This window comes from Euwallacea fornicatus, chromosome 33, assembly GCF_040115645.1.
Source record: "Euwallacea fornicatus isolate EFF26 chromosome 33, ASM4011564v1, whole genome shotgun sequence".
NCBI classification, from domain to species: domain Eukaryota; kingdom Metazoa; phylum Arthropoda; class Insecta; order Coleoptera; family Curculionidae; genus Euwallacea; species Euwallacea fornicatus.
In genome coordinates, this window is record NC_089573.1 from 117,863 (window position 1) to 134,607 (window position 16,745).

Consider the following 16,745-nt stretch of genomic DNA (forward strand, 5'->3'; position numbering starts at 1 on the left):
ATCTAGGGCAATGGAGAGTTTCAGGGACTATTTGGGGCGTTCGGTGAAATAATTCATTAAATCAGAACCCTTCGGGTTTCGGGTAAGACAATGGTGAAATGAATTCCAAATCCATCGCCATTTCTGCGAGGCCCACTGTTAATTACTTAAGCTCTTAATCCAACCCTGTTCAGGCTTTTATTTTATCATAATGTAATGCCATCAGGACCATATATTTATTGATTAGCTTATGATCAAAATTTAATAAAGTCTTTGTTATATGGTATCTTATTGTAAGTTGCCACAATGGAATTGAACATTTTTTCTCTTGATTAAATTGAATTTCAAACTAATTAGGGAACAATTGATGTCGATAGAAAATTGAAAAGGCCTGATTTTTTTAATTGAAATTAGGTTACTCGATCCAGGAAAACGTAAACATTAAATATACTAATGCTTAAGGAAAAAAAAATTCTTTTGTTTTTGAGCTATGGACAGATTTTATAGTCGTTCAAGTGTTAGTTTGTAAGTGTCGAGTAGTAATATACATAAATAAAACTGCATTTTTTTAAAATTTCTAAACCTTTCTACGACCTTATGGAAGATATCTAGGTAAAATATTGAATCTATATCAAAGGGGAGGGATCTCTCATCAAATTTTTATTTTTCCGATTATGAAAGTGCCTATAAAAGGTTCATCAAAGTGCAATTCCGATAAGTGCCCAGGATCTCAATTGAGTTATCCAGGTGCCGTATAGAATCCACATGAGTTGATTGATCTGAAAAATACTCCAATTTTCTAAAATTAAAGAAATGTATGCAAGTTCTAATATTGCTTTCACTTAAACTACTTGCATTTTAAGAGTGTTACTCTTGAAGTTTTTTACAGCAGTTTATTGAAACTTATATTTGTCAAGTGCAATAAATTTTGTAAAATGATGGCAGAAATAAAAATTAGAACTTCCAGTTAAGATGAATTTATAAAATATTTTCAAATTATTCACGAAACAGTTGGTTTTTAAAAATCGTACGTATAGTGAAGAAGTATTTCATCACACTTTTATAAAACTATTGAGTAAACCAAAGAATTTCTTATTACTAGCGTTGTATGTCGCAAAATTGCTTTTTATACATTTAAATGAATCATAATTTTGTTTTAAAGAGATGAGATATGTATTTGAAAATTGAAAGAATTGAAATTTAAACATAAACATTTTGTTACGCCTCTGTGAATAACCTATACACTCGACTTGTGTGTTAGGTTTTAAGGAAAGTTTCTCATTAATATAATTTAGTCCAATAAAATGCGTTGCAGAATGCCTACAAATTGACAGATAGATGACTTAACATAATATAATATAAATAACATCAATTGCCCCCAGGCATTAAAAATATTATACACACAATATTAGGCTTGTTATACTTATATACTTGGCTCCTCTAAATGTACAAGATCAGAACGTATCATCTGAAGAACACAACATACACTGTGCACATTATATGAAAGAAAAGTACTGAACGAAAATGCAACCTAGATTCAATAAAATTTAGTTTTTTAGAGAAAAATATGTTATATTAGCAGTGAGTATATGTAGAAGGTTTAATTAACTTCGGTCACGCTTCTTAGGAGACGCACAAATATCCATAATGGATATCTCTTATTAAGAAAAAACATAAATTAATTGCACTGAAGAGCAAATGTTATAATGGGTAGTTTTTAGTCCTAACGAACAACCTGGACCGAACTTTATTAAAAATATATCTAAAAGAAGTAAAAATGGTCCCTAAATAATTTACAATATTAATTTACTAGTGAACTCATTATTAATAACACTAGAGGCTCCATGTTATTTCAAGGTAAAAAACCCACGTTATCAGAAAAATGAATAAAAAAGAATGAGTTTTTCTAACAACAATATCGCTATTTTAAATGTTTTATCTTAATAGATGTTTCCGTTTTTTTTATTTTTGTTTTTGGTCAAAATTATTTTTTGAATGATTTCAAAGAAATGGCGTATTAAAGTAGTAAGTGCTAGAAGTATATTAATTTATATTTAACTTTAAAAATTTGCACGCAAGACTACAGAAATTCTTTTAATTAAAAAAAATATATTAAAATACGGTTTGAAAATAGTTTTAGAAATGTTATTCAAATTAAATAACTGTTTCATCAAACATTTAAAAATATTTTTAGGGAAAAACAGTACCTAATAAGATTATGTGGTTTTAAAAGTAGTTTTTAAAATAATCTTGAAGACTTTAATAAACGGACCGTTTAATGCTTGAGGCGGTTTTGAGTTTAGATTAAAGAATGTTTATAGAGTTTAAAGATTTCTTAGTTGGTAGTAGATTCTAGTCTTAAAGATTCTTTGAAGCCAATAATAAATCTTAAATTGTTGTTCGGGGATGTATCAAGTCTTCGGGAAAAGTTGGAGTGTCGATATCTCGGAAACCTTGGAACGATTGCCTTAAGTAATAACTCGTGGTCTTAATGAGTATACATAAATTTGCGAATACCATATTGTATATAATTTTTTACCTGAGATATGAATTAATTTAGAGTTTTATTTTCACGAACTCTAAACTGCCTAAAACCTAAATTAAGAAATTAGGAGTATAATGCAAAATCAAAATCAATCCATATATGTGAGGGCTAAAGGAGGTACTTAGCTACTTTTATCCGTTTTATGTGCCAATCAATAGCGCAAATGCTTTGATTAATTTTTTTTATCAATCGTCTCAGTGAGTTCTATAAGTCGGTATTTACCGGATTGTACCATCTCTTTTACTTTTGAAGATATCAGATCACTTTTAGATATTATTTGGCACGTGGCTGATGTTTTAATGGTTTCGAAAGTTCCTCAAAATTTAAATTTGATTAAAATTACATTTTTAAGGTTTTAGGACGTAAACTGAGGAATTATGGTTTAATATTCAATACATATCACTTGCTTTTCAAGTTCAAAAATTGCCTAAAAATTTTATAGGTTTTAAATTTTGAGCTTTGATACCTTGGGAATCTATGCAATAATTGAATATTTATTATATGTATATGCACTAAATTACTAAATATTAAATGCCCCTATCTTTTAGTTTCTAAGGATCGAAAGCTGTATATAATGGCATAAAAGCGTCGTCTTGATATACATTTTTACATTGTTTAATAGAATTTTATATAAATTTCATATCATAAATGTTAAGCAAAATATCAAGTTTCTGATTATATTGGATCTCTAGAGATCTGAATAGTTTGGCATTCAATAAATGTGTTTTTTAGAAGAATGAAAACAAAAATGAAATGGTGCAATACTAATCTTTGTATAACATATTTTTAACTTGTTTTATTGCATTAAATCCCAACTCCTGTCTATTGACCTTTTCCTCAAAATTGAACAGATGGACCATCTTAATCAAGCTCGTCCTTATTAAGTCGTGAGCCTCGAAGCATTTTTTTCTAATAAAAAAAAGTTTAATTTCTCTTCTTTCATAAAAGCAAAAAGTCAGGTAATCAAATGCAAAAATATTAGTTCCATGATGTCAGCAAATTCGTTGTTATGGTTGAGGTATTGAGGTCATCGCGATGGAAATTTGTTTTCCATAGGCTATACCGAAGGGCATAAACCTGAATATAAGATTGGAATTTGTTTTAGATGTTGGGGGAGTCAGCAGAAAAATGCCCAAAAAATCAACTTTCGAGAGAAAGAGAAGGAGGTTCTGGACCAAATCCTGGGCCCCGGACGATACGATGCTAGGATAAGACCTTCTGGAGTCAACGGGACAGGTGAGTGATAGTTTTCTTTGCTTTTTACTTTTATTAAAATTAGGGCACCGATAAGCGAGCGAGAGAGTATATCCGAACATCAGGTGTACCTATCTAACAGCATATCTCAGTGTCTCAATGAGTACGCTGGATGTATTTGAGTAATAAAGGATGAATTGATATTCATGCAAAGTATGCATTCTCCTTTGTTGCTCCGTCGGCCAAAATGCAAATATCTCTGACATTTCGGCACAATGCTTAAAAGTCTTAAGTCGAGATTTCAGAGTATAAACCCCTCATGTCTGTAGATGGACCTGCGATTGTCCGAGTAAACCTGTTTGTTCGAAGCATAACCACCATAAGCGACATTAAGATGGTAAGTGGAGGTCACCCTGTTCTTGTAGATAGCTTAGAGGTGCTCCACATTTGCTACGACAGGCCATTATGGGGCCCCTGATTGTTACCTCTCTCCAAGCACAATCTCCTGATGCCTAATTACATGGTAATACACAGCAATTCAAACGCTTAACTTCGATTTTACTTCACTTTAAAATACAAAGTACTTTAATTTTCTGAAATGACACCGTCGAGAAGTCCTACTTATATCAATACAGCTAATCACATCGAGCAACAATTCAAACGTTACATGTCAAATTTACTTTAAAACTAGATTCCTTCAAAACGTTCACGAAAAATAGTGAGATAAGTCCATTTTTGGACTACACCACAGCGTTAACTGATATCCCTTTCTAAATATGCCTACAATTTCACATTGTTTCACTAGCGACATCTTCACGTTTTCGCAAATTTTTCATTTTTTTTTAGTCATTGTGGGGATAACCATTTTATTCAAGTCAGCTCAAGAAGTCCTTGAACGTAGTTCATATCGAAAATGTAATTATTGAAATATTGCATTATACATTTTTTTAATTATTGTTTTAAAACTGCAAAACTGCTTCGTTACGCGAATAACTTGTAGAAAAATTTGAATTAAAGTACAATAAAAACAGGGACGTCCTTGGCTCATTTTATTGTGAATAACCAAAAAAAGTATAAATGAAAGAAATATTTTGAAAAGTTGCTAAGTCCCAAAACGATATGATACGTGTGATGATTTATAACCAGTATGAATGTGCTTTGTAATTTGAAATTCATACATCTGGAGTCAATAAAAACAAGAGTTTATAGAATAAAATTTTCTATTAAGCAACAAGAAGTAATTAGGGTTCTACCGAAAAGTCTAAAAAAAGTTAAGAAAAAGGTAACTACTTATGTTGTTATGACTTTTACACACATTAAATGCTCAAATTAAGTTTTGCAAAAAAATGAGATATGCAAAACACAAATGAGGGTTATGATTATCGATAGCTCATAAATTGTAGTTTTTGCAGCCTTGTTTTAGGTAGATCAGGGGCGTATCGAAAAAAGCGTAACTAATTAATTAAATCGAGACTTTTTTGAAATAAAACAAAATTTTATCTTATTAATTACTATTTTGGTAAGTTTTGAGAAAGAAAAGTTTTTTTTTGCGACATTTGAGAAATAAAAAGATTTATAGAAAAACTTAAAAAATTTTAAACTTCTGAACGTCTTGAGGAATTAATTTTAAGGAAATACACAGAAACTTTCAGAAAAGTTAAAAAATTAATTTTAATTATTTTTAAAACGAGGAGAACATCGAAAACTTACATCCAGACACGTTATTATAGATATGGCATGAACTCAGAGTAACAGCGGTAATGAAAATGTTGCACAGGACATATACAGTTTTATTCTCGCTGATATGATGCGTTGCTAATGCAAAACGTCATACTGTCGATAAACCTATATTTCGTGTAGAATAACAGATATAATGTTGAAAATCGGTTTGAACATATCTCGATATCCTCTTAATATGCTCTAGAATGGAATGGTCTGAGAATTTCTGGCTCAAATTATGTATTGAAGGAATTTAAACAAAAAATACTATAATGCTTGTGGCTCCTGTAGCAATGTATTTGAACAATCGTTTAGAGAAACCTAATTTTCAATTTTTTACCTAAAACTTTGTGGGTAACGTTTAAATTATTGCCTGTTTTAATTTCGTATATTAGTGTGTTGGGCAGAATTTTGTGAATTTTTCAGAAGAAAAATGAAAAACTGGTGGTCCCCTAACTCCTTGCTAAATTATTTCAAAATAAATTTCTATTTATTTATGGCCTGCGTTACGATATAATTAAATAATATTTCAACAGGCATTTTTCTTGTTATTTGTCAAGGCACAGTATTTTTGCCCGCCTTTATGAAGTATACTTTCGACGGCTTGGCGGGGACACTTTTTTTTCCATAATTAATACATAGAAAAAGTATCAAAGACTGCGTGCTCTCAAAGAGAAACGATGGAGACCGTTACACTCTAAATTAATATTTTGCGATAAAAAAATAATTAAATCCCTCTATTTTTCAATAACAGCCCCTGTTATAGGCTCGTTTTTTTCCCAAACAAATAATTTTATTTTAATGATATGACGTTTAATTTTCTTGCCTGATCTGTTTGAGATATATTTTTCTAAATACAATTTTTTTTGTCAATTTGCTTAAATTGCTCAATCAATTTTTATGATCATTGAAAATTTTGCATTTGTTTAATGATCTTTCATGCGTCAGGGAATTCAAAACGTTAAACCTGTTTGACTGAAATAAACAGAATTAAAAGTTTATCAAATTCCATCTAAAATGTTGGTTTTGTAATTGCTTACCCTTATTTCCTGGAAGCTTAAAAAGGACTAAACATGGCGTGTTTACATAGGAGAAATTAGGTCAACAAACCATTTCCCGGTGTGCAATGCAAGGCAGTAATAACTTTCCTGCTCTCAGGCGAAAAACCCAAATGATAACATTTCCCCTTGCAGGCTTTTAATCGTCCTTTTTAACTTAGCAAGGCAACTTAATGGAGGTTTTAAAAATTGCCTAAAAATAACCACCACCGATCCTGAGGGAGCGGCCTCCGCGTCAGATATATAGACAGACGTTTTAAAAGCCATTCCCTTTGCTTTAGATATAGACAATCTGGTCTGAAATGTATATGAAAGGTTTTTTTCTCGATACAGGTTTAGAGGAAATGGGTTCGGTTTTATTTCTCAAACAAAATTATTTCCTTTAAGGGGTACATCGGTTCAATCGATGTCTAGTTGTCCTGTTGCGGATTTCTATTTTCCCTTCGAAGCTTTGTTGTTTTTGTTCGATTGATTGGGACGTGCCAAATTACCAGGGTATAGATTTTTTTATATCACCTAGAAAAAGAAATTTGTATAGAAATTTCGATCAAATATTCTCCTGAAAGCTGCAAGAAGGGGAGATTATTTTAAAAAGGTTTGATTTCAAATACCCTTAGTGAAGGCTGGTTTCAAAGAAGACTATTCAGTTTTGTAAAGAATCATCTTTGAAGGAGCTGACTAATTTCCCTCCAAACTTTCTGTTTTAACTTTGTTTCCAATAAACCAACATTGTATAACTCATATCGTTTCCAAGATCCCAATTCCACCACTATCCTAATTTTGAACATTTGGAATTTGGTGCTTCTATTTAACCTATAGTAAAATTACAATTATTTTTCCCACTTCTAACATAAAGTGAAATTCCAAAATGCAGAATTCACCCCAAATTTTAAAATTTGAAGTAAATATTCCCAAAAACACCTAGACCAGTAAAGCAGAGAACCAAATTGTTATTAAATGTTAATTCTAACTTACTCGTAGCCCACCAAGTATATATTTCAGACACAATACATTTGTAGACCTAAGTGTTTGAGAGAATCAACCTGCATTCCACAACATTTCATATGTTATTTCATCAAATCAAGAATTTTCTGATTTAATTTTAAAATATGAAACCACTAAAACCTTCTTAGCCAGTTCAAATGTGTTTCATTCGTCCTATACCTTATTTATATATTTTTTTTAGACAAACTCAATTATCGTAGGTGCTTTTTTTCCCAAGTTAAGGCGATTCAAACTTAAAAGTAGGACTCTGTTGAACTATCTATAACGGCAAGTTTCACTTGCCTATTACCATCTACTAAACAGTTGTTTATAAGTTTGGATTAATTTGCTCAGTAAATTTCTAATTGTCATAGATGTTAATTAATGTCAAAGCATTTAGTCATTTGTACCCTATTTCTGAGGGAGGGTTTTGTAACCTGGTAACTCCGCCCCTAGATTCACTATAAAGTCGAATTAGTAGTAAACTTCAATTGTCAGTGATATTTGGCATTGATTTTGCAATAGCAAATCAATTATATTTAATAAGTGAAATAAAGGTTGTTGGAAATATTACGCTGAATTTACTGCGTACAGAAAATGGAACATTCTTGGTCTCGCTTTAAAGGATAAATTATGTTAATTTTAACTGCAAGCTAAGTTTCATAAAAAAAATGTGAAAGAGAACTTAACTAGAAAACTAACTTGATTAAAATTATCAACCCCAAAAGACACATATATTTGGTTTAAGCTGAAAAATACCCATTTCACCTATATCTTCAATTTTCTAACTAAATTTGGATCACTCTATTCTGTGTTTTGTACATACACTATGTATATACAGGGTGTCTCATAGTAGGAGGCCAATCGGCTAACCGGAGATTTTTTGTGCTAAAATAATTAGACTTTCCTTATGGCACCTTTTTCTTTGGTGCTTTATACTCATCTCACAGGGTGTTGAAGATAGTAAAAACATCTTTTGTTAATAATTTGGGCACTTCTTAACATATTTTAATTAAATTTTACATTGATGTGTAGTTCGATTAGGCGTCTATTTCTTATGATTTAGGTGAAAACATTTGGAGAAACAATGCGGAAAATGGGAGTACACGTTTTCCCCAACTTTTTTTGCGCACGCCAATGGTATCTTAGTGTAGTTATTCAAATTACATTATTTAATTATAATTATATTATATTATAATTATATTGTCTTTTTATCTGAATTTCTTCATTATTGTAAAATTCTGATTTAAAGCTTTCTTTAGAAGATATTTCAGCTTTTTGCCCCTAATACGTTCCTACTATTATTTATTTATTTAATTAACCACACAAGGAAAATGAAATTTTACAAATTTTCCATTAGCATTTGAGTATTAGCAAGATAACAATAACTTTTGAAATGGAAAATGAAGGAATTAATAAGTGTAACATTCACAAAGTACCAAAACGGCAATCACGTGCGTTTTGCTGCTACGTTTTAGATCTAAATACAAAATGGAAGCCATACCTGGGTAGCAATAGATTGAAGTATTTTCTAAAGTAAGCTGTAAATCAAAATTTTACACGAATGAAAAAATCCAGAGAGAAAAACAACCGATTTGAGTAACTAAACAAATGTACCAAGGCATGCGTACAAAAAAGTTGGGGGAAAGCGTCAAAGAAAAAAATGCCATAAGGAAAGTTTAATTATTTTCACTTAAGTAATTTCTATTTAGCGGATTACTCTACTAATAAGAAACACCCTGTATATATATATATATATATATATATATATATATATATATATATATATATATATCCCTATACTGGGTGTATTTTTACAAATATTTTACCTCGTAGACTTTTAGAAGTGTCAACTAAAAGTAAAAATGGTTAAATATGTCGACCTTAGTATGGAAGACAAAGACGAAAAATAAAAAAGTTCCCACTGCTGATCGACAATATCGCAGAGGTGACGATTCCTTTGTTCTCTTTTTTTTTAAATAAGCAATATAGGTCAAATGACATACCTTTTTGAAGGTCTTCAAATTCTATAACAACTGTGTCAAAATTTGAGTTTCGTTATTAATTTTTTTTTATAATTCTTAATTTTTCAAGAAATGGTCGTAATACATTTCATTTGTATCCATACAATATCCCAAAGAGTTTTAAAACTACTGTTCCACTTCTTCAAACATCTGTTATAGAATGTTATGACAAACTTCGACAATTCTCCGATGTAATATTCGAACATCCTGTACCGGAGTCGCCCAAACCACCCTATTAAGGTATCTTCCAACGAAGAAGTCGAAAGGTGTACGGTCAGGAGATCTAGTTCGCTACTTAGTGGCACTCTTTCTGCTAATGCATCTATCAGGAAAACTATAGTCAAAAAACTGTCAAACCGGTAAAATATAATGTGGAGAGAAACCATACTGTTTGGTATATCATAAATTCCCATTTAACATTGGGTGTCCATTCTTTTTCATTCTTCTTTTCATAACTTCACGAATCGACCTATTTTGTTGATTTAATTTAAATAAAATAAATCAAATTTTGGCATGGTTATTTAGAGAATTTGAAAACTTTTAAAATGTTGCGTCACTTGACTCATGCTTTCTGGTTAAGAAAGCGAAGGAAATGCCACCCTAACGATCTTGTGGATCAGGGATAAGAACTTTCTTTATTTTTAATTTTCCCGTTCATTCTGAAGCTGACGAGTGAACACATTTCTACATTTAGCTTGCACTTCTAGAAGTTGGGTGGTGGTAAGTTTTTAAAAATACACCTGGTATACACTATACCAGGTACAAATTCGACTATGATCTTCGAAATCCTTTAAAAAGAGACTATATTTTACGTAGTTCAAAGAAAAAACTGGGGCAAAAGCTATTGGATTCAAGTTCAAGATATGACACAATGTCAATGGCAGGTTTTAGGTTTCACACTCCTTATTATTACTTTTGAATTTAAAAGTTATTTCAGTTGTCGTCTCGTTCATAAAATGCACTGTTATTGAAATTTCGAGGGTCTATAAATATCGACTTGGACGACGCATGTTTGATATTAATAAAGTTTAGTCGACATGCACATCGATGCGAAATTAAAATCTCTGAAAGGGAGTATTGAAAGCTTTGTCGTTATGAGAAATGCTCAGCAACCGATTTTTTAATTTCGAAGTTCCCAGAAAGAAAATTGATTAAAGCAGAAACATGGATTTTTGCTTTCATTGTATCCTACTTGGCTTTTTTGATGAGAGCATTAATGTGTAAAAAGATTAAATTGGAAATTTAATGGATCTTATTTATAGACATTTATTTCATTTCGCCATAATTTTTGAACACTTCTTACGGTATTAAAATCATAAAGCATCAGAGGACTATGCTAAGAGAGGGGTACTCTCAGATGAGGGACGTTTTCACCCCAATTAGCTTGTAGGGTAGCAGTTTGCAGAATAGTCGCGTTTGATTGCTGGGAATGCTGTTTTATTGAGGGGGTAGGCAATGTTTGCTCCATAAAAACCTTTATATGGATGTCAGACATATTATACTTCTGCTAAATCGAATAATATATACAGGTTCTTATGGTTAGAAAACAACGTTAGGTTCTCTATGTTATAGTATTTTTGGTGCCGGTGCCTTTCAAAGTCACAAGAAAAGACCAGAGCGGGTATTGAAAAAAACACTGTGGAGGCTCTACGGTATTACGGAATGAGACGAAACTAGATGTGGAATTGAAAAGAGAATAACTAAATAATAACGGCTAAAAACTCAGTTAGGTGTATTGTCGGCAGGCAAAAAAAAATGAATTTTCGTCTCTTGGGGATAAAGATTGAGACGATACGGACTAATTTGAGATATATCGAAAGAAAATAACTTAGGTTCTCATTATGATAAATTTATCATCTTTGCTTAGATCAGAGTTGATATTTAAGTTCTGGATGCATTTGAGGTATTTATATTATATTTCAATATGAAATATTTCCATACCCCGAATAATTAGAGAAGAGAAACGCTTCTTGAAATATAAGGAGGGGTTGAAATTATTATTGTTCAAAAAATTCTGGGGGCTCTTTTTGCATGCAAATATATTTAAAAAGGCCATAATTATATAAATATACAAAATATACAAAAAACTCAAGGCGCTAAAATTACAAAAATGGTTTACACTCTTTTCTATACAGTTGTTGGTTAATAAGATATTTTGGTTAAAATTTGTCATAAAAACAGTGCTCCTAAGAACATGTACACTTTGAATTTTTAGCTGATGCTACAAATCTACAAGGTGACAATTTAACATTTTATGACCCAAAAATATATGAAAATATAGCCAGTTCAAAGATAAATTAAATATCTTGTAAACTCAAGGCAACTGTAAAGAAAAAAATTAAGAAGAATTACCAAACTTAAAGACCATATATTTCGGCAACAGAACTTCCCAAAATCTTTGCAAATTTTTTTTCGAACAATATTTTACAATTCCCTATATATGATGAAATATACTTTTATTGTGTCCTACATTACAATCGAAGGCCAACAAAATTATTTACATACGTGAATCATAAAGTCTTAATTTAGTGTTAGACTACACAGGGTATGCCGTAATTAATGGTAAAACACAACTGAACTACACATTATAACCAAAAGTAGTAAGAAACAATAAAGAACATACAGGGTTGCAGAGTTTGAAATCACTTTTTTTATTTTTTGACTTCTATTAACCTTCTCTTTGGTTTACTATCTGCACTTTGAAATTGTTTTCTTTTTTCAGGTTAATTGAGGCTACTTGAAGTTGGTTTTGGTCTGTTATTTAAATCTATATGTATATCTGTTATCAGTTTGATATAAAATTTTCCCCCTTTCAGTGTTAATTCGGGCTTATTTTTTACATCATTTACAAGATGTACTCTGCATTGAATTTCGAATTGTAAACTGTATTTAAATATAGGCAGTCTGCATAACATAGCAGAAAATCTGGTAATCGGATCACTTTGAATAAGATCTTGAAATTTTTCTTAAAAACGTAAAAGCGATTTGATGCTACCTTGATGACGTGAAGTCAAAGGGACATATCAAATTAAGTTTAAAAACTTATGTAATGAAAACTATCTAGAATGGCAGAAATATTAAATTTTTATGAGACAACATTGAAGTTTAATAATATGATTCCACGGTTGAAAATTGTGCAGTGGTGGTTATTCTTACATTATTATTATCCGCGTGAATTGGTAGGTGCAAGTAAAAGATTTACTTAACTTTAAAAAGATACATGAGCTCATAGTGGACAGTGTTCAACCAATCATACCAAAGAGCTTCCGCGTGACTGAGTTAATAATTGTTTCCGTTTTCTTTTTTTTTTAAATCTGAAGATGGCCCGGCTGTGGTTCGTGTCAACATATTTGTCAGAAGTATCTCAAAGATAGATGACGTAACCATGGTAAGTGCCCAGTGATTCAGACAAGGGACTGACTATCTCTAATTGTGTAGTTGTGGATGGTAGTCTAGTTCGATAAATTGCTGATGACCATTTTTACCGGTTCTTGACATGTTTTTACGCATTACATTCTCTTCTTCCACAACTGATTCTTAGCACATTTCAGTTTTACGTTTTTAGTTATTTTCGGTAATCGCATTTCTTGGTTAAATCTCCGCATTCCAAGCTTGCCAAAAATAACTAAAAGAGTCTCGTGTCAGTTGTCAACTTACTTAAACTAAGCTGTGCTTATGATAAGTCTGTGTTATGTCGTTTCTGCCTGTGTGTTCTTTGGCCAGCACATTTAAGATTTTTTTCAATACATGTGGATTTTTATATTTTGCGTGAGATGGATGTGCTAGTTCACATGACCCTTGAGAAAACACCTAAAATATGTTTAGTTTAGGTATAGTTGTGGCTGGCACGCGTGTTTGACGGAATATTTTGGTTGAATGCAGTAAAGTCAGTTGTGATTTCTCTTCGCTTTAAATTTTATCAAAATCAATTCAATGTACGAACTGAACATAGTCAAGCCTTTCGACTCGACGTAAAGTTAGTTTTGACATGATTAATAATAGAACGCAGATTTATATAAATATTTTGAGCAGGAAGCTTACATCCAGCCCCTGTTATAGCCCACATTAGTATTCGAGGCAAGCAATGCATTTTATATGGCATTTGTATTCACCGTTCTCCATCTGAATGACGTCAGATATGAGAAAAACTTGGAGCATCCTTTCATGCTGTCAAATCCTGTCTATATCTTGTTAATAATAATATTTGTAGTCTCTTGACTATATTCAGATTAAAACGAGAAACACTGCAAAGGATCAGATAGAAAAGGGCTTCGTATATGGGCGTAACCGTGAGGCCTGGCCATGCTTGCATGATCAATGCAAGACGTGATTGGCACGGCCGGAGCCCGACGCCTCTGTGTGACTTATTCTGGAAAAAAATCACAACCCTTAGTCCATAGCTCAGATACTCTCACTAATAAGTTCGTTTATCTCTCAGCCTCATCGACGACACCCTCATCACACGAGCATCTTTGTTATGGTCTCACTCCTTTCAATAATGTGAAGTTTTCTATAAGAAGTCCGGACTGATAAACATTAACAGTACTTAACAAGTAACGTTTTGTTTTATCACAGATGGTCCCGCTAAAGTGTCCATCAACATCTTCTTGCGATCTATCAGCAAAATAGATGATTATCACATGGTGAGTTCGCGGTCTGCCAGTCATGTCAAGTATTGATAATCAAAAGAGCAGATAAGTATACTACTCTCAGCTTTGTACATAATATACCAAATTAAATCCTTCGGACATTTCAAACCATCTTCTAGATTGGCGCATTAATTTGGGTACTAAGTAAATCAGAACTTAAGTTAGCTATTTTTAGTCACTACAATCCTGAAATACTGAGGGCAAAACTTTTATACATACATATCTAGTGATTTGTTTTTAAAGATGGATAGGTACCTTGGTAATACTTTATACAGGGTGTTGAAAATTCTGGGAACATCCAAATGTTCCAATCTAGAAGCATTAGGGTTTCTGGGTTTTACAGACTTGTTTGGCCGTTCGGCATCCTGTATATGTGTGGAGATTTGAGGCCGAATGCTCCATTATTTTTGAGTCCACTCTAAATTAAGGAGGTAAAATAATCCTACAAACCCTGAGTGTTAGCTGTTAGATATTTTATAATATATATTTCTTATCTGATAATTGTAATAGAATAATTTCTTCTCGTGCAACAAATTTTCATAGTTCCAACTAAAATTCTAATGTAAAGTATATTTATCTGCTCTTCATAAATGGTTTTAATTTGGTGTAACTAATGTGACTGTACATATACCTACTCACTTTTCTTGGGGTGCCATCTTGCATTTCCTGCTCATGGCCGAAAATGGTGAATGGTTAAGGCACCAGCACCATTGCAAGCATGTATGGTGCCAGAGATAACACTGCATAATTAAAATTCCTCATTTTTAATTTTTTCTTGCATGTCATTTATAGGTTGTCCCAACAAAAACCCACCAGGGACGTAAAACTCCAGCTGGCGAGGTCTGAAGGGTTGTAGCAGCTCGAGTTTTCGTTGGTACACCCTGTATATTAACTAGCACATCCACTCCAATTTGAATTTCTTCAGACAAAGTTAAATTTAGAAGTGCTGGTTCTTCAGTGTCTTTGTGATGATGGTTGTTTTTATTTTTATGATATCTAACCATAGTGTCACATAAATGAGTATGTGTTGTATGGGATTTTTAAAAATTTATCGCTCTTCTTTATCGTCTTGAATATTCTTTCTTCAGGTTTAGTTTGATTTTCTTTTTTAGTTTCATGAGATTCCTTTAGACAAATGTTTTCTTTGACGATCAGGAGTCAGAATCACTTATTGTTAACAGTTAAGAATTATTTAAAATCACTAAAACATGCATGAGTGCTCATGCAAAGCATAGTGAAGAAAATTTTGTACCCAGAAAACCATTAGTTACCCAGCTGATTAAGGAAGGGTAAGATTATGCCTTTATGAACAAAATATTTGGCTTTTGTAATATTTAAACATTTTCAGTAAATTCTCAGATACTTAGAACAAAGTGCAAATATTTATATTGTTTTATATTCTGAATTAAATTAGTGACAACATGAAAATTGAGGACATTTTCTTAAGACTGTTTTTTTACGGAGTACCATATGCACGTTCTTTTTTCAATATACAAAGAGTCGGTCGTCTAATACCTTTGTCAAATTTGTTTCCCAATAAGAACTTGATCATTATTTTTGAGTACTTTAAATTAGACTACATTTGGTATAAGTGGATCTTTCATTAGCTTTGGCACTGGGAGAAAACGAAATTTGAAATATATATTTTTTGGAAAATTTTGACACTTAAAATGATCATATTCTGCTTTTTAAATTACACAGGAAAACTGATCATTTTTACTGTGATATACTCAAGAAATTATAATTTTGGATACTCCAAGCACAAATCTAAGTATTTCAAAAAAAAGATGAATTTTTTGAACCCTGAAATGAAAATTTTTGGGGAGTATCGTATTTCTTTAAGTGAAAATCTAAATTAACTGAATCAGAATCCCTACCAGTTTTCGAGATTTCCGTTTTGAGAACCGAATTTGAACCACCCGGTTATATTTACATCTGAAGTAGATAATAACTTTCGCATAAAAAGATAAATTCAAAAGTTCGTAGTTACATTTACAAAAAAATGTGGCGTTAGTTCTAAGAATTTATCAAAATTCGAGTTACACGGTTTCACATCTCAGACAATGATATGTATAGAGGATTTCACAGATTTGGTTGGCCTTATCGCTTCTGCCCACCGTTTCCCTTCATCGTTTTCTTAACGCTATCTTAACCTATCAAGGTTAATTTTGATAATCTAGGTCAATAAATAAGAAAATCCCCATACAATCCAAACTTATTAACATGTGACAGACAATATATATTTGTGTTTGTAATATTATGGTCTACTACATAACTATCATTTTTCAGCATGATTTGTGTTCATACTGGTGTTCCGCTGATAATGGTCATATCTGTCGCTCTTCTTTTGAATGTTTGTTTAGAGATGTTATCTGAATATTGCTTAATACTGTTCTAGATCAATCAGTCGCTGTATTGAAGTTTATAGTGGCTTAAATTGCAGTTTTATTGATTAACGCTAAATCTTTGACATCAACCAAAATCAGAATTAGCCCTGTTTAAGTTAAATTAGCTCTGAAAGTGTAATCAAAGGAATGTTTGAAATAGTCTTGGAGCACTTAGAAACTTAAGAGTTTAAAAGTTGATTAATGTA

At 31.8% G+C, this 16,745-nt stretch overlaps 1 protein-coding gene across 5 annotated transcripts in view; it reads left to right on the forward strand.

The window, feature by feature from the left end:
* Positions 1-16,745, forward strand: part of GluClalpha (glycine receptor alpha 1) — a 40,634-nt gene that overhangs the window by 1,184 nt on the left and 22,705 nt on the right. For 2 of the 5 annotated variants that reach the window (XM_066299366.1, XM_066299368.1), the window contains exons 2-3: positions 3,630-3,760; positions 4,048-4,115. In XM_066299366.1, coding sequence (XP_066155463.1) covers positions 3,630-3,760; positions 4,048-4,115 — 199 coding nt within the window. Of the gene's footprint in view, positions 1-3,629; positions 3,761-4,047; positions 4,116-12,823; positions 12,892-14,078; positions 14,147-16,745 lie in introns of all 5 variants that reach the window. The other 3 variants (XM_066299365.1, XM_066299367.1, XM_066299369.1) reach the window with 2 other exon arrangements.